The following is a 25,425-nucleotide window of genomic DNA, read 5'->3' on the forward strand; positions in this document are numbered from 1 at the left end:
GGACGTGGTCTAACTGTGGCCACGCTCCGGGCCGTGTGTGCCTGAGGCCGGGCGTCCTTTGCAGTCCGCGGCGCAGCTTCGGGGATCAAGAACCGCTCGGCACCGCCCATTTTCATTCCTGGATCTTTTGCCAAGCAACCTTCCCATCCATCTGTCCCCAGGACTTGGTTACAGACACCGGGCCTGGCCGGCTCCAGGGTTGCCCTTAGGGGACTGACTTTGCGGAGAGGGTGACAAGGAACCTTTTGGAGACAGCGTCACTTTTTCTCTGTTTACTGCCTTTCTGAGAAAGAAGAGTTAGCACCCAGCTCCACCGGAAGCTTCCTTCTTCCAGTCAATCCAGTCTCCTGCTTTTCCTTGCGTGCGGTTTTCCCAAAATGTTCCTGTCTTCTCCCTTCTGCTGAGTTTGCTTCTAATGCTGTTACCCCTGTTTTAAGTGTGAATGTGACTCACATAGAGAGGCAGTTCATTTCTCCAATGTACTCTGTAAACATCCTGTTCTTTTCCTTCATAGCTCTTACTGCAACTGGAAAAACAAGCAAACAAACAACAACAAAACCCACAAACACTTGCCGGCTTATTTGTAATGTCTGTGTCCAGGTCCGACTTTAGGAGGATGAGGCCCATGCAGCTAGACAGGCCCCTAACAGGTCCCTGCTGTCCAGTTTTCAAATTCTTAATTGCTGAACAAAGATTTCCTCGTTTTCATTTTGCCCAGGGCCCCTGAATATTATTTAGCAAATGCTGCCGGCCCTCGCTAACCCCATGGTTCATAGGGCCCAGTGCCATGCCCAGCACTTAGTAAGCACCTTCCTTTACCATTTCCTGGCTCCCCTGATGATGTCAGCCGCTCCCTTTTCCAGAATGCTATTGGTAACTCCCTGGGGAATTGGTCTTTTCCCGGAACAATTTTGTGCTTTGTAAGGGAAGGAAAATGTTTTCCTGGCTGATAACTTAGAAACTTGGAGCTTGTCGTGTATTTTTAAAAGCCAGAGTTAATGTTGTTCCATACAACTTTCCCTTTGAAGAAAAAACAGAATAATTTCTACAAAAGGTTATTATCTTTGTAGGGATGGTAGTGCCCAGCGTCAAAGAAAAAGAATGTTGTCCTTTTCATTTATTTGTTTATTGTGGCACTGAGGAACGAACTCAGGACCTTGTGAGGCAGGTGGCAGCACCACTGAGCTAAATCCCCAGTCACATGTCAGTTTTCTATTCTTAAATTTTTACCCCACTTGGATGCTCTTTTTATTTCCTCTTTGGCTTGAGAAAAGTACTTATCTGGGAAGGAGCACCCATCCTCCAGTGAAACTCCTATCTGCTGGTTGGATTCTACCCAAGGCTTCTGGCTGTTCCATCCCTGTACACCCCCACTACACCCTCCCCGCTCTGGTCCTTGGCTGCTGCCTTCAACTTTTCATTATCTCTGTCTACTTTGTTTCTCTCAGGCTACTGTGTCTTTCCTACACACCCAAAGCAAATTAGGATTTTCCAACTCTACATTGTGAATCAGAGAATCACTGGATATGGGTGTGACCATGAAATCAACAGATATTTATTGAGCCTCTTTTATGTACCAGATCTGAGCCCTTCCTTGGGGGCACCTGACAGTTTGATGGGTAAGATTATGTCCTGTGATTAGTGTCCATTGCTTTTGGTCAAAAAGGTGTGGTTGTACTTGATTCCTGTTGAATCTGGAACAGTCTGGAAAGATGGGCTTAATTCCAGGAAGTCAAGGTTATTGCGATAGTATTTCAAAGTTTAATTATGTGGCCACGTCCTGTCTGAGTGTCTAAACTGAGGATGTAAGATAAACATAAAGTACTATCTCTCAGTCTCCTGAACACTTTAATTGAAAACTCTGATGTAGAATTAATGTGGTCATCGTTATTTTTTTCCAGTCTTAACATTTTCCACAACTGCTTTACAAAGGGCAACGTGTAATGAATTCAAATGATTCATGTTAGTGTCTATTAATATAATAGCAAAGAATCGAGTTAATGACTGTCATGCAGTAGAAGGAAGTCACTCAATTTCTGTAGTATAAAACATTACAAAAGTTTCCCATCTGTTATTTCCCTGCCTCTTTGAGTTGTTACCTGTCAATCAGGTATGTGAATGCTCCTTACAAAGTATAAAGCGCTAAAAAAGCAAAGTTTTGAATATAATTCATGACTCCTCTCTGGCAAAATGTGATGGCATTAGGGAAGAAAAGGAATCTGTAATCACAACTAAGTATTAGGTAAAGAGAGAGAGACAGAGAGAAAGAGAGAGAGATTGCATATTAATTTAACTTAAAGCCTTAAAAACCATATAAGGAATGTTCCAGATTGTTCCCATTTCATAGGTAAGGAAATTGAGAATTCAAGAAGCTAGATAGCCTGCCCACACAGATACAGATCACAAAGTGATGCATACTTGTCTTGGGAGGAAAGAAAATTATAGTGATTTTATAATGCCAAATAGATCTTCTGTTTCAGATTTCAAAAGCATCAGAAAACTGAAAGTCAACATGTATGTGGTTTTTTTCCCTAGAGGTTAGAATACTGTGGGATTTTTTAAATTGCAGGATTTTGTTCTCTGACTCACCTGGCTGTATCTGCTGTATACATTTCTGTTTTGCAGAATCCTTTAACTTTGAAGTTAGTGAAAAAATTAATTGCAGCAGGTAATAAAGAAGAATTACAAAAATGTTTTGGGGCCCGAATGGAGTTTGGGACAGCTGGCCTTCGAGCACCCATGGGTCCAGGGATATCTCAGATGAATGACTTGACCATCATCCAGACTACACAGGTACTGCAGTTTTATAATTGTTAGTCACTCATAGTACATCCCCGGCTCCTTTTATTGTAATTATGGCCATGTCTTTTGACTTGGGCAGGTACAAGGAGTCAGAACATTTACTCCAGAAAGTGAGGCTCATGAAGTTGGTTGAAGCAGTTTTGTTTCAACATTCAGGATCAGCTAGCCATCTATCTACTCATCCTTTAAAAGATTTATTGAGCGCCTATATGTGCTAGGCATTAGAGATGCATTATTAATGACTAAAACAGTTCCATTGTAGAGATTTGATTCTAGAACAAATACCTCAATTGAGCTGAATTATAAGGTCCTATCATTTTTCTCATGGTTTGATAGATTCTGGTATTAAAAGGACATCACCAGTATCAGCAAGAACCTATTCCATTTAGTTTTTGGTGTTTTGTCTTTTTTTTTTTTAATGTGGATATGAATTGAAATTATTGCTGAGTTTCCTCCCTTGCTTTAGTTTGTGTGTTTTATTGTTAGAGTTGAGACCCAGCTTTCAGGAATACAGATGAAGACAAAACAGGAAAGTTGTCACTGAGTATCAGGAAAAGTATTTCTGATGGAAATGAACTAGAACAACCTATTCTCACAATTTCTGCAACTACTTAGACTTATTTAAAATGAGCATCCCCTCAATTCGGGAAAGACAAAGCTAGAGAATATGGCTACTGATGATTATATGCATCCCTGAGTAAAAGGCGGAATTGGGCATATCCTGCTGAAACCCCAATATGGGAAGCTCATGTGAGGGAGGCACAGTTACTCGGAGCCCTGGCCATAAACTAAAGGTGCAGGGCTTCCTGGGATCCTTTTGGAGGGAAGATTACTTGGAATACTACATCTGGGAATCCTGCCCTAGTGGGATGTGCCACCCAAGGTGACTTTCTGTTCCAGTGACTAAAGCTGTGCACTAAGTCACCCAAAACATGGTGGTTTCTACCAACTTCCATATTTGTCTTGCTCACACCCCTGCAATTTGTGTAGAGCTCCATGGAGACAGCTTATCTCTGTCCTGCCTGGTATCACCTGGGCCAATTTGGAGACTGGGGTCATTTGAGTCTTGTACATTCCCATGGCTGCAGTTACTGCTGGCTGTTGTCTGAGATCTTGCTGGGGCTGGAAAACCTGCAATGCGACCTGGCTTCCACACAGGATGGTGAGTGAGAGATAGAGACAGACAGACACACAGCTGGAGAGTGTGCCAGGCAGACGCTGCATTGACTTTCATGGCTGAGGTTCGAGTGCCACCAAAAGTCCCTTCCTTCTATCATATTCTGTTAAAAGTGAGTCAGTGAGGCTGCTCATACTGAAGGAAACACCTACTGCAAACACCTGCTTCTCATGGAGGGACCGTCAGTGTCATATCATAAGATACATGACCATCTTTGGACAGTCCAGTTGGTCACAGCTGTTACTAGATCTAATTATTAGGGGTCCTAAGAAATTCTAGATTAATGTAGGCTCTTTGTCCACTATTTATCTATATCTACTTTCCAAAAATGAAGAAGTACATCCCCAGGAAAAAAATCTTGCCAGTTATTTTACCCACTCTCACACACTCTGAAAGAACTGGTCTGTTCTGATAGTGAGTCCTGTGGTAGTTAAGAACCCCACCAAAACAAGACAGATAGCTTAGAGGTCATCTCAGCCAGCCAGCCATCCCTTGGGATGATCTCTGCAATATCCCCTTTCCAGATGGTCATATAGCCTCTTCTACGATACTTACTATAGGAGACAAGGACGGTAAGGGTGAGGAAAGTTCTGTGAGAGCAGCAGGTGTCTCTACTATCTCAGTAGTAATTCCAGCCATGGAGGATCCCCAGGAATCCCAGTAAGAGGATTTGCGAGCTCAGACCTCCACCCCAGCTTTGGAGAACACTCCCTTGCAAATGGTGATGTGCGACCATGCAAGTAACTTGGTATAGAGTCTCCACCTAATGTTGTCTTAAAGTTTGCCTGCTTTGTTTTAAGAAGCAGGTGTGTCAAGAACATCTTCACAAAACAGGGCGGAAATGGGAGGAAAACTTGTGTGTCACTTTCCTCATTGATAGAGGCTATAATTTCCTTCTGACAATTCATGCCTATTTCATGCTGTATTGTGACTCATATGCTTAGATTACTTACCCTTGGCACCACTTATCAGGGCTGGAGAACTCACTGTCCCCCAAAATAGCCCATTCTATCTTTGCATCGTTCTTGTTAAAAGATGCTTCATTATTTTGATCCAAAATCTGTCTTTCTGGAGCTTTTACATATTGATCTTCATTCTGTTGTTTGAAGTCATACAGACAAGATTGCTTCTTGTGTTCTGTAATAATATTTTGATTTCAAAAACCTTCCTCAACCCATGAATCATTTCCCTAAAAGAAGCACTCTCTTGCCCTTAACCATTCACTGGTCCTCAAAATCAGCAGGCCCTGGAGCTTTTTAGAGAACACAGAGCTGCAAGGATTTAGGCTAAGGCTGCAGGCTTCTTGCCTTCTGGAACATTGAGGGCATAGCACAGCGGGTGACCAGGGAGAGGGTGGGGTGCTGGTGCTGGGGAAAACCACAGACAGGCATCTGGATGCCTTTCTGCGAACCCCCAAAACCCATACATGTAGGTCCTTATTGCTTGAGGCTTTCTGCCCAGTGTAATATGTCTCTCAGAGATAAAGTAAAGGCATTCTAAATTGTCACTACTTTGGCAAAAAGGCTGTGAAGTATCCCCCTGCCAGCAAAGAGTTAATGTTTTTTATAAGAATTCCTTTAGCCAAAGTGAAATAAGTAGCATGAACCATCATTATTGCCTGATCCACTGCCTGCTGTTTGTTCAATACTATCCATTAATCTAAAGCTTTGGAATTCCACATCACTGTTTCCAATCTCCTATATTTGAAATTTTGGGGATGTTACTGCACCATCCTGCTGCAGGACTGGCATGCTCCAGCAGTTTTGTGTGGGTGGTGATCGCCCCAAGCCACCCAAGCTCTGTCTGACTAGTTGGTTATACCCTGTAATTAGACTAATTGTGGCCTCCTTTACACCTCAGAAAAAACATCACAAACAAAACATTTCCATCAGTTAATAGTCAAAATCTTATTAAAACATACCCTGTTGCTTTGACCTACTGATATTGCCAATTAGAAAGAGATTTCGCCTTTTCTCTTTTTTCCTTTTTGAAAAAGTGTCTCACTATGCCGTTCAGGCTGGCCTCAAATTTACTGTGTAGCCCAGGCTGGCCTTGAACTTGTAGTGATTCTCCTACCTCAGCCTCCTGAGTGCTGGGATTATAGGCATGCACTAGCAGAAAGAGATTTCTGCATTGCCTGTTTGTTTTAGCAGATATTGTAGAGGTAACATAAAGAAAACAGCATAAGCTGTGAAGGAAAATAATGATGAAACTAATGCTCTTATAATGCACACTTGCACAGTGCTTTCTTGGTGTCAAATTCCCAGCCAGTACGTTTTATTTCATTTAAGCCTTGTAACAGTCTATGTGGTAGGTACTATTGCTGTTCCTGTTTTATAGGAAAGCAAAGTGAGGCATCGGGAGATTAAGGAATTTGTCACTTGGCTTGTAGGTGGCAGAGTACAAATCCATATTCTGGTTCCAGAATGTGTGCTTAAACACCACCCTGAGCCACCTTTCCCAGATGCAGGTACAAAGCCAGGTCCTGCTGCTCATGTACCTGGAACTGGGCAAGCCATCTCTGAGCCTCAGGTGTTCCGTCTGTAAAATGGGACTTCTTCACAAAGTTGATGTGGGGTGGGAGATAATAAATGAGTTCTCAATGCTGAGTCTCACACACGCAGACAGACAGACAGTAGATAAAGACATTATTTTTTCCCAGCACTCAGGAGGCAGAGGCAGGAGGATCACCATGAATTTGAGGCCAACCTGGGTTGTGTGGTGAGTTAAAGGCCAGCCTGAACTATACAGTAAGACCCTGTCTCAAAAAAGCCCCCCGCAAAACCTTTTGTTTTTTAATTGCTCATTGTGTTTAATCACTGAGAAGCTTTTTTTCTTGTGTTATAATGTTCTGCTGTAAAAGTTGAGAAAACAGCATTTTTGGCTAATTTTTCTACATTGCATGTATAAAAGATGTGTTAAAACACACTCTCTTTTAATCCATGGGGCATTTTTAGGGATTGTGCAGGTACCTGGAGAAGCAGTTCAGTGACCTCAAGCGGCGGGGCGTCGTGATCAGCTTTGACGCCCGAGCTCACCCCGCCAGTGGAGGCAGCAGCCAAAGGTATGGAGACACTTTTAGGGAACAATTTTTTGGTAGTTTATTTTGCAAGTTTATCATTAATCCCCTTTTCAATAGCTTCACTTTAAATATATTACTAGCTACATTATGTAACTATACCAAAAATGGTAACTTCTCTTTGTTCTGCCAAAGATAGACTGTTTTTATGTTGAGGTTAAGAAAATAAAGTGATGTAGGCATTTAGAATGTAATACTTATCTAAAGGAAAGAAACGTCTTAAACTGGCAATGTGATTTCTCACTCTCCCTTGCTTCCTTTTGGATAATTTTTTCTTCCACTGTTCATAAAACTCACGGTCTCTTCCCATTCTTGCACTCCCACCTGAGGCTGCATTTCTGTAATATTCTGAACCCCTTGGCTCTCCTGGGTAGCCCTGAGCAGGTGATGAGACCGTAGTGATGATGGGAACAGCAGCCATCGCTAGAGGGCTGATTGTGACCCAGGCATCTATATATTTATTCTCTTAATCCTCGCAACAGCCCGTAAGGTTTTCCAGTCATCTTTTGCTATCCATAGCAGATTGGCTCTGTGACCCTTTCAGATACCAAAATCTGTGGATGTTCAAGTCCCTTGTATAAAATGGCATAGTGCTTGAGTATAACCTTATGTACATCTTCCTGTGTACTTTAAATGAGTTCTAGGTTACTTGTGATACCTAGAAGGTAGAAGTGGAATGTAAGTCATTGTTCCAGTGTATCATTTAGGGAATTATGGCAAGAAAAAAATTTTATAAACCAACAGTGTGGATACAGCTATTCTAGGCCTAGTTGTATACTGAGTTTTCCTGAAAATAAGGCCTAACCGGAATATAAGTTCTAGCTGGTCGTTAGCATGTGACAGCTAGTATCGTGCAGATTATACCTCACAATTGTTCAGTGGCCACTCTGTAAGGCATGTAAGACAAGGACAGGCTGATTGGGGCTGGCATTTTTCCCCCCAGCACCAGGGATTGAACCTGGGACCTTGTGCTTGCGAGGCAGGTGGCAGCACCACTGAGCTAAATTCCCAGCCTAAGGCTGGCGTTTTTGATCTCTAGTTTTCAAGGCTGATTATTTTCCAATTAGATCTTATTTTGGGGGAAAAATGGTAGTATAGGCCAGCAACAATATGACATTTTTCATCCATAGTTGGCTGAATCTGCTGGTGCAGCACCTGCACATACAGAGGTCTAACTGTTCTTTATCTCTGACATCACAGTGTGAGAGGAGCCACAGTTTTACATAAGAAACCTGGCACCAACAGTCCGCAGATATTTTCTCTAAAGGGAAGTAGTTGACATCTTACACACTGCGTACCATATAGCAGCTTTTGACTTTTCTGACACCAGGAAGCAGTTTCATTAAAGAATTTGGGGAATGGGAGTGGCTTCGTGTTGATTCAGAGGCATGCACAGAACTCAGATCCACATCACGCATGGTTCACAGTAGGGCTCGAGTTCCTCTGAGACTCTCATGCCTTCAGTGATCTGACAGGAGGCAGAGCCCCAGCAGTAACATCCACACAACAGGGAACAGCTATAAATGTAGATTAAGCTTCCTGGCTGGCCCCTCTGCTCACCTCCTGTTGTGCCACCCTATTGCTAACAGGCCAGTGACCAGTCCTGTTGGTCTCTGTTCCCAGTGTTGGGGACCCCTGCCATAGAGTCTGTACTCAACTACGGAGCTCTGCTGCATACCCCAGAACCTCTGTGTAGACAGTGTACGCAGAGAACTTTGTACACACTGTGGGCCATAGTTTACCATGTTACGTGACCCTCTTTTCACTTGCATCCTCCCCTACTATGACTAATGATTCTTAGATATTAAGGAAAAGCCTTATTACCTTTTCAGTGCTTTATGAATTTATAGAGTCCAGGTCTGGACCTGTAGGAGCTTCTAATCTGACAGAAGCATTGGTGGGGACAAAAGTTATGGCCATGAGGAAGGGAGCGTGCGTGGCCAGGGAAAAGGACCAAGAGGCATTCAACCCCCAGATCCAAATCAGGAGGACACAGGGTTTTGGTCTTTAGCTTTGCAGGTTCCAGAATGTGGTTTTTGTCAGCAAGACTAGAGAGAAGCTAGAACTCTGGGGAGGAGAGCACACGAATTACACAAGGGAGTGGCATAGAATAAACCAGGTTATCAGCTCATCAACTTATCATTGGTAACAGCAGTTAGAACTAGATCATGTGTGTGTGCTACCCTGGGGCAGGTCATACCCTCCGGCTAGAGCAGGCACAGCATCTCCACATGGCACAACTTCAGACAGCTTGTCAGGGAGGGTAAGGGTGTTTCTTGCTCTGGCCATGGAGTCACGCAATTGGCTTGAAGCGACTGACACTGCTGATTCTGAGCTTATGGGTCAAGACTTAGAGTCTGATGGGACGGGAGGGAGTGAGCTCAGGGCTACTCTGTCACATACACGTGTCTCTGCAAGACATTTAGAAGTCATAATATAAATATAAAACCAATACATAGCAAAGCATGTGTAATGGATGAATGGACTCTTCCTAAAAAGTGAAGCTGTTACAACCTCAAAATTCTATGTAAGGAAATGTTTACATTTTCCAATCCTCAGATTTTAAATATTTGGTGGGAAACACAAGCTGTAACTATTAAGCACTTGCAGAAAACACACTGAATATTTGTGGTGCACATTTGTAACTGTACATATGGTTATTTTGCAACTAGAGAGTTTCTCCTTTGCCAGCTTTAAGATAGGACCTTGGTGGTCACCTAAATAATGAACGTTTCATGAAGGTAAAAGTCATGTGCCTTCTAGTAAATGTAGTCTAGATTTTATTCAGATTTTTTATTAAAATTATTTTGCTGAATTTTGTTATTTTTATCACTTGCCACTATGTACAGGCAATTTTTTAAACTGTTAAAATCATTTTTGTATTTTTAACGATGTTAGGAATTTTAACAGTTGTGTTGTTGAAGCAAGGACAGAGCTCTTTGTTTCCCTGCCAGCTCACAGAATAGAGTTCAACAAAGCTAGTGCTGAAGAAATATTTGAAGGAGCAGGATATGGTGGCACACACGGAGCTGAGGAGGGTCACAAACTCAAGGCCAGCTTGGACTAAAGAGAAAAACCCAGTTCCAAAAAAAAAAAAAAAAAAAAAGAAAAGAAAAGAAAAGGGTGATCTGGGGTTTAATCCTGGACTATTATTATGTAGCTCAGTGGAACTAAATTAAAGCTCTTCACTCCAACAATATCCTGCTGTAAGCCAGTTGCTCTGGAAGTTGAGAAAAATGCCAGATTAAAGGCTTTTTTAGGAGTTCTGCACCGAAACCTGTGTGCGTGAGCATATGAGTGTGTACCTGTGTGAGTGTGTCTGAATGAGTGTGTACACCAATATACCTTCGTTTCAAATAAAACAACAACTGATCAGATTCTGGTGTGCATGATATGTACTGGATCAAGATGGCTTTGGGCTAGGGTTGCTCAGGGTCTGCATGATGGGTCGTGACTTCACCCTGGCTGGTGAGTTCTTTGAACTGTGCTTTAGCGCCATGCATGGCATCTACCCACTGGCTGTCAGTAGCATATCCCCTCCATTTCAGATGTCCCATGGGGGACAGAACTGCCTGAGCTATGAACCACTGAGGTGGACAAGATGGACAGAGAATTGAAAGATGGGTACAGACCTGGTTCAGGTGCTAAGTGGCCTCTGGCTGTGGGGCAAGATGCCTGGACTTTCTGGTTTTAGTCCCATTTCTGCAAAACAAGAGTAGTATAAGATGACCTCTCAGGGTCCTCCAGCTTTAGTAGTTAAAGCTTATGTAAATGTATTTTCCTTGCTCTGGTTTGGGGTATTCAAGCTAAAGAAGTGTTCCACATTCATCTGCTACTTTCCATCACACGTGGTTATGACAATTGCACTCCTTTTCTTCCCTATTATTACATTTCTAGGTTTGCCCGACTTGCTGCAGCCACATTTATCAGCCAGGGGATTCCTGTGCACCTCTTTTCTCATATAACTCCAACTCCCTTTGTGGTAAGTAAACATTTCCTGTCACAGGATCAGGGCTGGGACTTGCCGAGTGTTACGGGCCTTCATGCTGTTGGCATTCAGGTGTTTCAGTGACAGCGAGCTTCTTAGTGTTTATCAGGCTGCCTCTTTTCTCTCCAGGAAACTTTTGCCCACATCCTGGTAATATTCAAAGTATACTTTTCCTTTTTGCTTGCATGGTAAGAATGCAATAAAATGAATAAAATGTTTTGTTAATTCTTGCTCTGTTTGGTGAGTAGAGCCTCCCGTCCCCACCCCCAGCTATCATAACTAGGAAACTCCTTAGGTCCAAATCTGAATTTTAGATTGAGCCTTGACCTCAAACTTGGGGTGATTCTTTAACTGATGGCTGTCTTCTCCTTCACTTCAAATGCTGCTTTGAGTACTTTTGACAAGTTGGTGCTCCTGTTTTATATAAAATACTACTCTTGGCTAGCCGTTTATCAAATCTTTAATGAAGCAGAATCTAAAGGAGGGGTACCAGGGACTCTGATGGCTGTTACTTTTAAGTAGACTGAGATGTTGAGAGCTGAGCCAGATGCTGAGAACGTTTTTAGAAAACAAGACCTGAATGCAGTTACTTACACTGAGCAGAAACAAGAGCGTGTTGAGACAGAAGTGAGCGCCCCCTAGTTCTGTGTGTCCGGCTCTGACAGGAAGATGCATCACCCCCAAGGTTGTAAGTGACCCATAACACTGTGTGTCACCTCCATATGTAGTTTCACTGCCTGGTGGAAAACTTGCATCACGTCCAAGCCTCCTGTCTTCTATACTAAGTGTTGATAGCTATTATTTTTACATCACACTTGAATTCAGGAAGTGTCTCCTGATTACTTTTCCAAACTGTCAAGTGGGTCTGCTCTTTTCTTTGCACCAAGACCCCAGAGGGGTGTGACATACTTCTAAGGAAACAAATTAGTGCAGTGATTCTTGTGGGAGAGTGGAGAGGGACAGAGGGGTCAAATCTTAGGTTGTTTGCAAGTAGTAAGTCTTATAATCTCCTTTGCAACTGTAGGGGAAATAATCCAGCCCCCCCTTTTTAATTTTTTTATTATTTATTTATTTTGGAGACAGGGTCTTGCTATGCAGTTCAGGCTGGGCTTGAACTCATTATGTAGACCAGGCTGGCCTCAAACTCATGATGGTCCTCCTGCCTCAGCCTCCTGAGCACTTGGGATTACCCTCTCCTATTATGAGAAGTCTTGTAAAGATGGGAGCAATGTTCAAATCTCAGGGAACTATACTTAACCTTGTAATTAAGAGGTAAATGAGGTTACCTATAAATGTACTCTCCATTTCCTCAAGCAAACAAAAAAGAAGGGAAAATAATTGGCTGGAGACAATCGACTGAATATTTAAGTGTCTATCCTGACCAAAAGCTTTGAAAGAATGTGAAATGGAGACTTAGACCATTTGTTTGTTTGGAGCATTTTCTAACTTTAGCAAGAAGACAAAATGAGAAGACGTCTCCTAAGAAATGAAGACATACATCTTATCATTTAGGTTAGCCAGTTAGTTCCAGAAAAATAAGAGTACATAGTCGCCCTCTAAGCTCAGGAGATGGGGTGTGCATTCCAGCGGATGCCTGAGGCTGCGGATAGTAGCAGACTGTAGGGAACAGGGAAAGGGGACGTTACTAGAACCTCTGCAGTGAGCTTTGGGCCTGATCAGTGATGCTCTGGGCAGCAAAGAGGAAAGCCCTCCCCGGGTGGCTGCTTGCCACCTTTGTTCAGGAGAAACAAATGTAACAGATGACTCGGCAGAGTTCAGTACATGGGAGAGTAACAAATGTAAAAAGTCACTCAGAGGGCAGCAAAAGTGAAAATCCTAGGACAATGAGGCACTATGCAGATGAAGATTTTGTCCCTCCCCGGGTGGTATAATCTTGTCCTGGAGCATCACATCATCACTGGACCATTGAGGTCATAGCTGTGACCAGGGCCAAAATGGAGTTCTGTGTCAACATGCCATAGCTGGCCTGCAGGCAGGAGAACTAGGCCTAATCGTAATTTTAATTGTAAAATGATTTTTCCCAAAAATTATGTAGAATTGCTCCCAGCAGCAGACCCTATAGATATGATATGGTTTGACTTATACATTAGGATTAACATAAAGGATTAACAATTACTACTAAAAAAAGGAACAGTTATACAAAATACACTGTAGTAAAAGCTAAGTGAATTTTATCTCTCTTCAGAGTCACAACAAATATCAGTATTTTGGACCATGGGTAACTGAAACCACCAACAATAAAACCCAAGGTGGGGGGCTACTATATACTTTGTAGTGTGACACAAAAACATTGCATGGTCAATATGCAACCACACCTGACTAAGATATTTATTATGTTTATTCAAAGGGGAACAAGGTGGCACCAGCAATACACAATAGGCACTTCGAGTGTATCGGATTTTGTTAAAAAGCGTCCCTCTCTCCTGCCGTTTCAGCCCTACTCTGTGTCGCATTTGAAACTTTGTGCTGGAATCATGATCACTGCCTCTCATAACCCAAAGCAGGACAATGGCTATAAGGTATTTCTCTTGCTGTCTTCACATATTCTTTTTCCAAAGTTATCCTGTCCCTATGTTATTTGGGAGAACAGGTAATGGAAATTTAACCTTGAACTTTTAAAATTTACTTTGGTAGTACTGGGGATTGAACCTAGGGTCTTTACACTGAGCTACATCCTCAACTCTTTAAAAACATATTTTTTTTTAATACTTTGAAACAGGGTCTCGCTAGGCTGCCAAATTGCCCAGGTTGGGCTCCAGCTTGTGATCCTCCTGCTTCTGCCTCCCAGAGTGCTGGGATTACAGGTGTGCAGCGCCTAACCCAGCTAAGCCTGAACTTTTTAATGTGTCTGTGGCTTCTCTAGGTCTACTGGGACAACGGTGCCCAGATCATCTCTCCACATGATAAAGGGATTTCTCAAGCTATAGAAGAAAATCTAGAGCCCTGGCCTCAAGCTTGGGATGATTCTTTAATTGATGGAAATTCCCTCCTTCACAACCCTACTGCATCCATCAGTAACGACTACTTTGAAGATCTTAAAAAATACTGTTTTCACAGGTAACTGAATTATCTCTTCACTAACTTTAAGTGAGTTAAGTTAATGTGGCTAGGCTAAATTCTATCAATACGGGGGCTGTGGATCAAGGTTTGTCATATTTTTTCTTTTTCCATTCTCTCTTCTATCTTTTGAAACAGGGTCTTGCTGTGTAGTCCAGGCTGGCCTGGCCTTGAACTTGCCATGTAGCTCAGCCTGACCTTCAACCTGCAATCCTTCGGCCTTAGTGGCTTGGCCAACTTTTCTTACAGTGTCAGATAGAAAATACTTCAGGCTTTGCAGGTTACAAAGACTCTCATCTAGTCAGTTTTGAAGTTATAGTATGCAGACAGCCTCAGATGACCTGTCAGTGCAGCAGTACGTAGTGGCTGTGTTCTCAAAATACTATGTGCAAGCAGGGGCCCAGCAGGTAGGCCATAGGTGTCTGATCTGCTATATATATATATATATTTGTAGGTGTGCATATACATGTATGTATACACATGTTTATATATGTACATTTTTTAAACTTACCCAAAACTGTCCAGAAGGAAACACTAACAATGCTATATATATATATTTGTAGGTGTGCATATACATGTATGTATACACATGTTTATATATGTACATTTTTTAAACTTACCCAAAACTGTCCAGAAGGAAACACTAACATTTTCTCATTTTATGGACATTTTCTGTGCATATGCAAGCATGTATATGTCATTTCAAAGCCATAGTATGGGTATAGTTTGGCCTGCGCTTTTTTCCTCAGTTTGCGCTCGACACCTTCCTGTGTTAGTCCCTATTTGTCCTCCTCTTTCATTCTAAAGGCCACTGCACCTGTTCACTTAACCCCGTGACACAGGCTCCATACTTTCAGCCAGGTACTAAGCAGTGTAGGTGGGTGGCGGTATGATCCTCATGCTACTCCCAGGTGTCCCCCAGCAAGACACCACTGATTTGAAGGAGCTGAATTCCCGGCTTGCCTCTGGCACTGTATTGGGCCACTTGGTGGCAGCTCCAGGACAGAGTGTGACCCCTCATCTTATTTGAAGAGAGTGGCCATCCCTGCCCAGCCTTCACTCAGCTGCAGCCCGGAGATATCCAAGTTGCCAGATTCTTGGATGTTTTTCCTTCCCAAAAGAAATCTTCTAACTCCTAAATGTTGGTGACTATTTTTTCCACTGGTGCATAATCCAAACAGAACACCTTTGTGAAGTTTCCCTCTGCTCCTCTGACCCAACTTGATGAAGAGTCTCCAGGTTTTTCTTATTCCAAGTAGCACTGGGCCAACCCCCAGTGCACAGTTTATTGAGTCCATGTGTGTCCCATGAAACAACTTTGTGGCATCAGAATAAATCACTGAATGTGCATTTACAAAGTTGATAGTGGCTAGCAGATTGCTCACCAAGACTGTTGCAGCAGTGGACGCTCCCACCAGCAGCCCGTAACAGTATGGCCTCACATTCCTGCCTCTGTGGGTGTTACCCAATTCTCATTTTTCCCCACTGAGCTAGGTGAGAATAACATCTCACTTTCATTTGCCTTCTTTAGGTATGAATAAACTTGGCATATTTATTTAATTTATATTTTCCTATGCGTTTGTTCATCTTCTACATTTTGCAAAACTTATTTATATAGAAACCTAGTCTTCTTTATTTCAAGTATTGTCTTCCCCTCCTGTTGTTACTTTTGCAGTTTTTTTTTAATTAAAACTTTTTGTTGGACTTGTAAAATTTTTTGTTAATTATTGGTCTTGATTTATGGCTTCTGAGTTTCATGTCATACCTTAAAAGACTTTCTCTACAATGCTAAAGAGAAAAAATTCTTGTTTTTCCTAGAACTTTTGTATTTACATTTTGTCATGGTGAATCTTTTGAGTCACCTTTAATTCTGAATTTTTTATGATGTAAAATAAGGCAGAAGCTTAGGGTTTTCCTGAAAAATTTGCAGCTATACCAATACCATAAATTATAGTATCTTTTTTTGACTAAGAAATGTCACCTTTAGAAAGCAACTTCTATCACTGATTAAATGTTTCTTGTCTATTAGGTAATTGCTTCAGGCTCTTCACCTGTGATCTCTTTGCAATCCTGCCAGCAGTGCCTCAGGGGACAGGTTCTGTTTTCCGTTTTGTAAGTGAGAAAGCTGAGGTTGTGGCTGGGCAACAACAGCCAGCCCTCGCAAGGCTTGTAAATGGCAGAGGTCCAGAATTTAAATTCAGAGCCTGATTCCAGAACGTGACAGCCCCTAAGCTTTACTGCTTCTCGCAGGCATTTTCCATTCCAAATATGATCTGCTCGATTCTCTATTCTGTCCCTTTAATCTGCCTTTTTATATCTAGTGCCATAGCTTTGTGACATATTTTAATGTCCAAGAGAGTGTTTTCAGATTTATCATCCCCAATCTTGCATATGTATTTTTCTAGATGCATTATTTATTTATGTGTGCATGCATGCGGTACTGGGGATTGAACCCAGCGAGTGCTGAGCTGGGTTTCAAGCCTTTTTTCTTTTTCTCTTTGAGACAAAAATCTCCTTAAGTTGTCCAGGTTGGTCTCAAACTCATGATTCTCCTGCCTCAGCCTCCTGAGAAACTGGAATTACAGGAATGCGCCACCCCATGGCTCAGGGGCTTTCTTATGCAAGCATGTTCTTGTTTTAAATCACTGTTCTCTTAGGACAAATTGTGTTCCTGTGTTTATTTCTTCTGGCAGTCAGAGCATAGTTTTTAAAAAGCCTTTGTTTACTTTTCTGTAACTTCTGTTAATTTTTCTTTCTATAGTTATGCTATTTGTCTTGAATCTCTAGGTCAGGGTACTTTGTCAAACGGAAGTGTTACCTATACATACCTATGTATGTCCACATGTGTACTAATTCATCACAGTTCACTGAAAGGACCCTTTTGAAAGTCATTTCTGAAGCTATTGAAGAATCTGTGGAGCCCTGGAGTTCAGTTTGGGCAGGGCCTTGGGCAGCATCCAGGGCACAGCTGTGGGTCTGATCCTGGAAGCTGAGCCTGGGCTTCTTTGTTGAATTCCACTTTGGCTGTCCAGAGAGTACCCCAAAACACATCCTCAAGCAGGCAGACTTGTAGAAAGTAACTGCGGAGTAAAACTTAACGCTTGCATGTGTTGAAGGGAGAGACATTTAGGAAGAGAGTGGACAACGTATCTCTCTTTTTTTTGGTACCAGAAATCGAACTCAGGACCTCACAGTTGTCAGACACAGGCAGGTGCTGTGCTGCTGAGCTACATTCCTGACTCCTTTCTCTTTTTTTAAAATGATCTAGGAAGATATTCATTTGTTTTGTATATTCTTACCCGGTTGACTTTTATAATCTTGAGAAGCTGATTGCTTGATATTTTGCAAACCTTCCGGTTTTGAGGCATAATTGTGTCTTCCGTGGTGTGTCTGACTCTAGGAGTGTGAACAGCGAGACCCATGTGAAGTTTGTGCACACCTCTGTCCACGGCGTGGGGCATGACTTCGTTCAGGCAGCATTCAAGGCTTTTGATCTGGCTCCTCCTGAGCCTGTTCCTCAACAGAAAGACCCTGATCCTGAGTTTCCAACTGTCAAATACCCAAACCCCGAAGAGGGTAAAGGAGTCCTGGTAATCTACATTTTACAAAATTATAAAATCTTCCTTGACTAAAAAGTCATACTATTACTATCAAGTAAAATATATTTCATGTGTTTTTGTTGTATTGAAGAGAAATGGCTTTCTTCATTGGAAATGTGTATGTTGGTTAGTCATTAACTTCTTAAAGGAACTTTCAAATGAGATCATATCATCATGGAGTAAGATCTGAGATCTGAGTAATGCTTTCAACCAATTTAATTAAAATTTAATTTGCTGTGTTTAATACCAATAGCTAACAGTAATATAAGAGAGTTTTTTCATGTTATGATTCTTATCCTTCATTGTCACTTTTCTGATATGAAGGAGTGTTATTTAAATTATGGTTTGCATAATATGTTTTAAGGCTGGATAACAGTGATGTTGAGAGAATTATTTTTGTTTGTTTGTGAGGTTGTTCACATAGCAATGCCTAGAAATACAGGTCCAGCCACACACAGCCTGCCACATGTGTGTGGAATCACAGGGCAGATCTGGGCCATGCATTAATGCCTCATTAGCTGATCTCTGGCTTAGGAAGGTAACATCTGACCGAACAAGACCAGCTCCAGGAGTAAAACCCACCTTTAGTTTGAAGAAAATCCTTTTTTAGCTCTTAAAAACCCTGAATATTTTAAAAGACTACACATATACTCAATTCTTGATTTAAGTAATCTTTTATTTTTGTGCTCTTTTTCAGACTTTATCTTTTGCTTTGGCTGACAAAATCAAGGCCAAAATTGTTTTAGCAAATGACCCAGATGCCGATCGACTTGCTGTTGCAGAAAAGCAAGACAGGTAAAATTAATCATGATTCTATAATGGAAAACTATAAAGGATAACATCTTTGGCAGCAACATGTGCCTGGGCAAGCTGAGCCCATGTGGAAACATTTTTCACTAAGTTTGCACTTATTTTGGAAAGCATTTCAACAGACTTTCTGTGGAGTCGCTAATAGAACAAGATGTTGATCTGAAAGGTAGAAGGATTGCATCACTGGCAAGCATAATGTAGAGCAAATGAACCCAAAGAGTATCTGGAATTGAAATTACTTTTTGTGATCCTCCCTCATGTTATATGGATTTTAATGTAAATAATGTCTCAGCCGGGGCATAGTGGTGCACGCCTGTAATCCCAGCACTCGGGAGGCTGAGGCAGGAGGATCGCTGTGAGTTCGAGACCAGCCTGGGCTACATAGTGAGTTCCAGGTCAGCCTCAACTACATAATGAGAACCTGTCTCAAAAGAACCAAAAAGACTAACAAACAATAAATAATGTCTCAATGCTTAATGCGGCTGATGCTCTTTGCTTGGTGCTGGCTTTGCAGTTCAGTGTGCTGGTGCGTTTGCTAAGGAGCTAGATATTCAAAGAAACACTGGATTAGGTGGATGGACAGAGAGGAATACCAGTGGGGTACTGGCACAATAGCCAAGACAAGTTTGAATCATAGAGTTTGTATAAAGGAACAAATGTTTTAAAACATTTGGCCTTTGCCAAAGATTAAAAGTAAAGCATTCCATGCCATCTCAGATATGCTCATTGTACACAAACTTGAAAGGCAGATGTATGACTAGGCCAATTGGCCAATACATGGTTGCTGCTTACGGGTTTGTGCAGTGACAGCTGTATTTCTGGCCAGTTCTGTAAAGACATGACAAGAACAGTCTTGCAGAAAGTACGATGAGCCTTGGGTGGTTAGTGGTCCTGTTCCCGATGCCTTCCTGAAGATCACTTCAAATGAAATGAGTGGGCTGTGTTTCTTTCAGTGGTGAATGGAGAGTGTTTTCAGGCAATGAGCTGGGGGCCCTCTTGGGCTGGTGGCTTTTTACTTCTTGGAAAGAAAAGAACAAAGACCGCAGTGCCCTCAAAGATACATACATGCTGTCCAGCACTGTCTCCTCCAAAATCTTGCGGGCCATTGCCTTAAAGGAGGGGTTTCATTTTGAGGTAAGGTGTTCATGCGACTTGTACATTTTCCTTTATTTTGCTCTATAGAAAACCTAAGGCATCTTGTTTTTGTTTTGTTTTTGTTTTTGTTTTTGTTTTTTGCATTATCCCTGTAGGAAACACTAACTGGATTTAAGTGGATGGGAAACAGAGCCAAACAGCTCATAGACCAGGGAAAGACTGTCTTATTTGCATTTGAAGAAGCGATTGGTAAGAAGTGAAAATGAGGATCATAGAACCCGTTAATATATAGGATGTAAGTAAATAAGAAAAAGACTTAGATTGAGTCCAACCAATCCACAGTGAAACAAGAGCACACAGTTTACTTTGCTTCTCTATATTTTGGGAGTGTTGAATTGTCCTACTCCAAAACTGGCATCTCATATTTTCTCAACAAAAGGGACATCTTGTGAAAATCACGCCACCCACAGGTGAGTAAAAACAGTGACACTTGCACGTGGCTGCTGGCAGCTGGCAAAGCCACACTTTGGAGGAGCTGTGATGTTTCTTCAACTGTGGTGTTAAATATCCAAACCAAAAGAGTCCATCCACTCCAAAGGTGTAATGAGGATCTTTGCTAAGTCTGTGCAGGGGGAGAAGGCACAGCTATGATGTTCTCATCAAGGGCATGGGCACTTGAAAGGGTGGTCCAATTTCTGCCAGAAAATCTGAAAATCCCTGTCCTAAACTGTTTGTCAATATGTGAGCAGAAAAGAGAGCTAGCTATAGATAGATAAGTGAAATTCAGATGTTTGTGCCAGAAATTATTTAGCTGTTAACTTTGGAAAAACAATTTAAACTTAGTAAAAACTATTGTGCCTCAACTTTATGTTCATCTGTATAGTACCTGAAGCACAGGCACATATCATTGTTTAATTGAATGAAATATAATAGCTCAGCTTTTCTTTTTTGTTGTCAGATTTGGCAGAATTATCTTTTTATGGCTTTTTACTTTGAAAAAAATCATCCATTTGTTTCTCAGCTATTAATTGTATATCTGTTCTTTTGTGACCCTGGAAGAAATGGATGACACTGATCTTGACTATAGGCACATATCATTGTTTAATTGAATGAAATATAATAGCTCAGGTTTTCTTTTTTGTTGTCAGATTTGGCAGAATTATCTTTTTATGGCTTTTTACTTTGAAAAAAATCATCCATTTGTTTCTCAGCTATTAATTGTATATCTGTTCTTTTGTGACCCTGGAAGAAATGGATGACACTGATCTTGACTTATAGCTGCTTATATAGACCTCGCTAAGTAACCGCAAAAAAAGCATAGAGGCCAGGTGCTGAAATGGATCACGTAACTGTCTAGAACAGTCTGTCCCAGAGAAGAAAGACACTGATGTGGATTAAAGTAATTGGAACCAATTTTATACAAGATGGAGGGACTGAATGAAACTGCATAGTCAATGAGGATCCTTTAGCCAGGAGGGAAGAACTTCATCATGGGTTGTTCAGCACATACTTCCTGAAGGCCTGCTCTGTTCTAGGCACTGAGCTGAATTCTTAAACATTAGATGGTTAGTGAGAACCACACATATGCTCAGTACTGTCCCACTCCTAATGTGCGACCTGCTGCCATGTAGGAAAGGAAATCACTCCTAAAGCTGTGTGTATGACCTGTGTTTCTGCAGGATATATGTGCTGTCCTTTTGTTCTGGACAAAGATGGAGTCAGTGCGGCTGTCATAAGTGCGGAGATGGCTTGCTTTCTAGCAGCCAAGAATTTGTCTTTGTCACAGCAGCTAAAGGCCATCTATGTGGAGTAAGTTTCTATGGATTCTATTTGATTGAAGTAGTATTTTTAAATGTTTTATTATGTTCTTGTGTGTGCCATACTAATATTCTTTCTAATGCTCTTGTTTGGGTGATGAACTTTGTTTCTTATAGAAAAATAAGATCATGTGGTGCATGCCTATAATCCCAGCACTCAGGAGGCTGAGGCAGGAGGATTGCTGTGAGTTCGAGACCAGCCTGGGCTACATAGCGAGCTCCAGGTCAGTCTCAACTACATAGTGAGACCCTGTCTCAAAAAAACTAAAAAGAAAAATAAGATCACCTTTTCCTTTTGATGCTTAATTACTTATTACCATTTGCAGGTGCATTAATTCTTAATAAGTGAGAATGTTGTGGAAATGGCTGATTAAAGAATCGAATTTGGGGGCTGAGGATTTAGCTCAGTGGTTCCTCGGCCTGTTTCAAAAAAAAAAAGAACAGAATTTTAGATATCCTATGTCCAAAAACTAAAAAAAGGATTAAATGTAATGGGGCTGAGGATTTAGCTCAGTGGTTCCTCGGCCTGTTTCAAAAAAAAAAAAGAACAGAATTTTAGATATCCTATGTCCAAAAACTAAAAAAAGGATTAAATGTATTCATACTGCATCTATTCAGTCTTTGCAGCAAGTATCGAACCCTACCAGTATGTCACAAAAGCAGAAAGAAACAGCATACAAAATAATGCACATGAAGTGGCTCTGTTCCAATAAAAAATTAATTTATGGGGTGAAGGGAGGACAGGGACAAGGGGAAAAAATGAGAACCAAGACTTGTCTTGTAGAGGTACAAGATCCCAACAATGAATATAACTGTACTATATCCCTAAAATGTACCAATAAACTCAATTAAAGCTGGAAAAAAAAATTAATTTACACATACAGGCTGAAGGCCAGTTAGTCATTTGGTGATCCCTGGGGTAGACTGTTGGACTTCTTTTTTAATGCGAAGTTATGCTTTCAAAGCTAGTTACAGTTATTTGTTTAGGACATACTAGTTGATACATCCTGTGTACACTCCGCGGACTTATTTGTTCATTGCTCATTTTGCATACATTCCTATGTTTGATAGGTACGGCTACCATATTACCAAAGCTTCGTATTTTATCTGCCATGATCAAGACACCATTAAAAATTTATTTGAAAACCTGAGAAACTACGATGGGAAGAATAATTATCCAAAAACTTGTGGCAAATTTGAAATTTCTGCCATCCGGGACCTTACAACTGGCTATGACGATAGCCAGGCTGATAAAAAAGCTGTAAGTAATGCGTGTTTCTGTCAGCTGAACTCTTTTCTGTTTACCTCTTTATGATTTGAATGGATCACTTATTCAATCATATAATTAGTTGAAGCTGATTTTAGATATTTAAGCATGATGATACATAAGGTATAAAATAAATGGGAAATTAAGTATCATAGGCTAGAACTAAGAGGAGCCTCAATAGTCATCTTAGCCCAGGCTACCCTTTATCACATAAGGAAATTAATATTCATAAATGCAGAACCTGTCTGACCACACAGCCATTTGGTGATGATTGTCTTAGTATTTTCTCATTGCTCAGGCACAATACCCAACACCTGCAAATTAAAAGAGGCGAGGTTTACTTTGGCTCAGTTTGTAGAGGTTTCAATCCATAGTCAGCTGGCTCCAAGGCAGGGCAGCACAGCAGAGGGGACTGCAGGGAGAAAGGCCTCGCTACCTGGCAAGCAGGAAGAAGAAAGAGATCAAGGGAGGAGGAGGGAGATGCACTCTTCCAGGCCACGCCCCAGTGACCACCTCCACCAACCAGGCTTTACCTCAACATCACATTTAACTACAGCTCACACTCCTGTTCTCCATTTACCTCCCAAAATCCCCACCTACAAGTGCATGGGGCTTTAAGGGAGATCTAGATATAAACCATAACAATGGCCCAAGAGAATCTGGCTCTTGTAACTAAATCCAGAGTTTCCCTTTCTATCCCTTCCCCTGTCAGCTGCATCAGAGTCAGCCTAGAGAGGGCTGGTCACCATTCAGTGCTGCAGCCCATCCTGGAGTTTCTGACTGGGTGGGTATGGGGTGGGGACCAAGAATTTATTTTCAGGGCCAGGGATTTAGCTCAGTGGTTCCACCACTTGCCTTGCAAGCGCAAAGTCCCAAGTTCGATCCCCCGTACCAAAAAAAAAAAAAAAGAAGAATTTACTTTCAAACAAGTTTCTAGGTGTCTGGATGCTGATACAACTGCTCCACCCTTTGAGAACCACTGCTTACTCTGTAGTTCATCACATTATTCTCTCAATGTTAGCTGCTAGCTGTAAACCGTGAGTTTGCATTTTATACACAGTATGGATCCCCTAAAATTATTACTAACTATGGCAAGGGTTGAGGAGGAAAGTAATACTGCCTTTATGAAATGTTAGATCTTCTTTTATATTTACTTTGTTGTATTTTTATTTTCATCTGCATACAATATATTTTTGAGGAATAAATAGTATTAAAAGGATTGTGACAGGGCCAGGGATTTAGCTCAGTGTTTCCTTTCCTTCCTAGCAAGCGCAAAGTCCTGAGTTCAATCAATTCCCAATATCAAGAAAAAGAGGGAGGAGCTTTTTGACATTTCTTTGCAATGCTGACAAACACACCCTCACAATTGTTTCTCCAAGTGTTCACCACAAAACTTCTCAATAATGCACTCATATGGTGATTTTTTTTTGCTTGTCAGGGTTTAGAGATGATTAATTTTCTATCATGGAAAGTTAATAAATTAATAAACTATAAGTATTTTGTTCTTATACTTCCTGTATCCAATACTTCCCATCTCTGCCCTCACACAATCTGAGCTTTTGTTATGACTAAGTAACTACCATGGCCTGCACGGCTAAGTAGCACATTTTCAACTGGACATCCCTAATTTTTATAAGAAATGTAACTGTCACCAGTTCTTCCCAAATCTTTCAAGTGCCTCTCAGTAGAGTTTCCACCTAGTCCAAGGACCCAGCTCTCCTGTGAGTTCCATTTGGTTACCAATGGCCCGCCTCTGGTCCCTCCACCCAGGCCAGGCCAACTGCTCTCTGGACTATCGGATACACAGCTGTCATCCTAGAAGTGCCCTTTGCCAGAGTTGAGACCCTTGTTCCACCTCATGGCATCCTCTTTCTATATTTCTTTTCCTACATCACACTCTCTAAGTGCTTCCTGAGAAAAAGTGAATGGGAGGTAAATTTTTAGAGGCATTTGGGTCTAAAAATGCCTCATTCTGCCCTCTCACTTTATTGACTCAGTTTTGAAAGCATGGCTCCATTATTGTTCAGTCGCCAGTGTTGTATGATCCTCAGCAAACAGTTGAGCCTGCTGTGTGTGTATACAGGCATGTGAATGTCACACTCTGTCACTTTCTTGCAACTGATTTGTTTCTCTCTGGGAAGGTTTGGGAATTTTAACTTCATCTTCTGAGATTTCACAGTGATATGCATTGTGGTCTGTGTCTCTTTTTATTCACTTTTCTGGGTACTTTCCTGGTCTTGTTTTGCCTGTGAGTCATTGAATTCTGAATTTTCTTGATTATATGTATGGAAGGGGGCTGGTTGAGTTTTTAAATAACTTCCCTTTCTTGAAGAGGTCCTAGGTAGATGCTCGCTTTCCAAGGCTAACTCTCCGTGTTTATTATTTTGTTTTTCTTTCCTGTTGTCCATCTCTATCTTCTACTTTTGGGGAGATTTCTTCAACTAATTTTCAGTGTTTCCATTGACTATTTCAGCTCTTACTAAGTTATTCAAAATGGTGCCCTATCCTTATTTTGTATATATATGTAATATATTTATGTAGTATATTTTACCTCTTTAAGATATTAGTTATACCTTTAAAATATATATAAATCTTACTAGGCATGGTGGCACACACCTGTAATCCTAGCACTCAGGAGGCTGAGACAAAAGGATCGCCAGTTCAAGACCAGTTTGGGTAACAGTGCAGTCCCGTCTGAAAAAAATAGATCTTT

The 25,425-nt window shown here is 41.4% G+C and overlaps 1 protein-coding gene across 1 annotated transcript in view; it reads left to right on the forward strand.

The window, feature by feature from the left end:
- The first annotated feature begins 1,435 nt into the window (after nt 1-1,435).
- Nucleotides 1,436-25,425, forward strand: part of Pgm2 (phosphoglucomutase 2) — a 30,921-nt gene continuing 6,931 nt past the window's right edge. Inside the window, exons 1-12 of the mRNA XM_010625079.3 lie at nt 1,436-1,619; nt 2,626-2,793; nt 6,937-7,043; nt 10,956-11,040; nt 13,503-13,586; nt 13,931-14,124; nt 17,525-17,714; nt 18,421-18,518; nt 19,487-19,667; nt 19,784-19,877; nt 21,308-21,437; nt 22,517-22,706. Coding sequence (XP_010623381.1) covers nt 2,707-2,793; nt 6,937-7,043; nt 10,956-11,040; nt 13,503-13,586; nt 13,931-14,124; nt 17,525-17,714; nt 18,421-18,518; nt 19,487-19,667; nt 19,784-19,877; nt 21,308-21,437; nt 22,517-22,706 — 1,440 coding nt within the window. The 5' untranslated portion in view covers nt 1,436-1,619; nt 2,626-2,706. The remainder of the gene's footprint in view (nt 1,620-2,625; nt 2,794-6,936; nt 7,044-10,955; nt 11,041-13,502; nt 13,587-13,930; nt 14,125-17,524; nt 17,715-18,420; nt 18,519-19,486; nt 19,668-19,783; nt 19,878-21,307; nt 21,438-22,516; nt 22,707-25,425) is intronic.

The sequence above is a fragment of the Fukomys damarensis genome, unplaced genomic scaffold, assembly GCF_012274545.1.
Source record: "Fukomys damarensis isolate Sample0158 unplaced genomic scaffold, DMR_v1.0_HiC HiC_scaffold_35, whole genome shotgun sequence".
Lineage (NCBI taxonomy): Eukaryota > Metazoa > Chordata > Mammalia > Rodentia > Bathyergidae > Fukomys > Fukomys damarensis.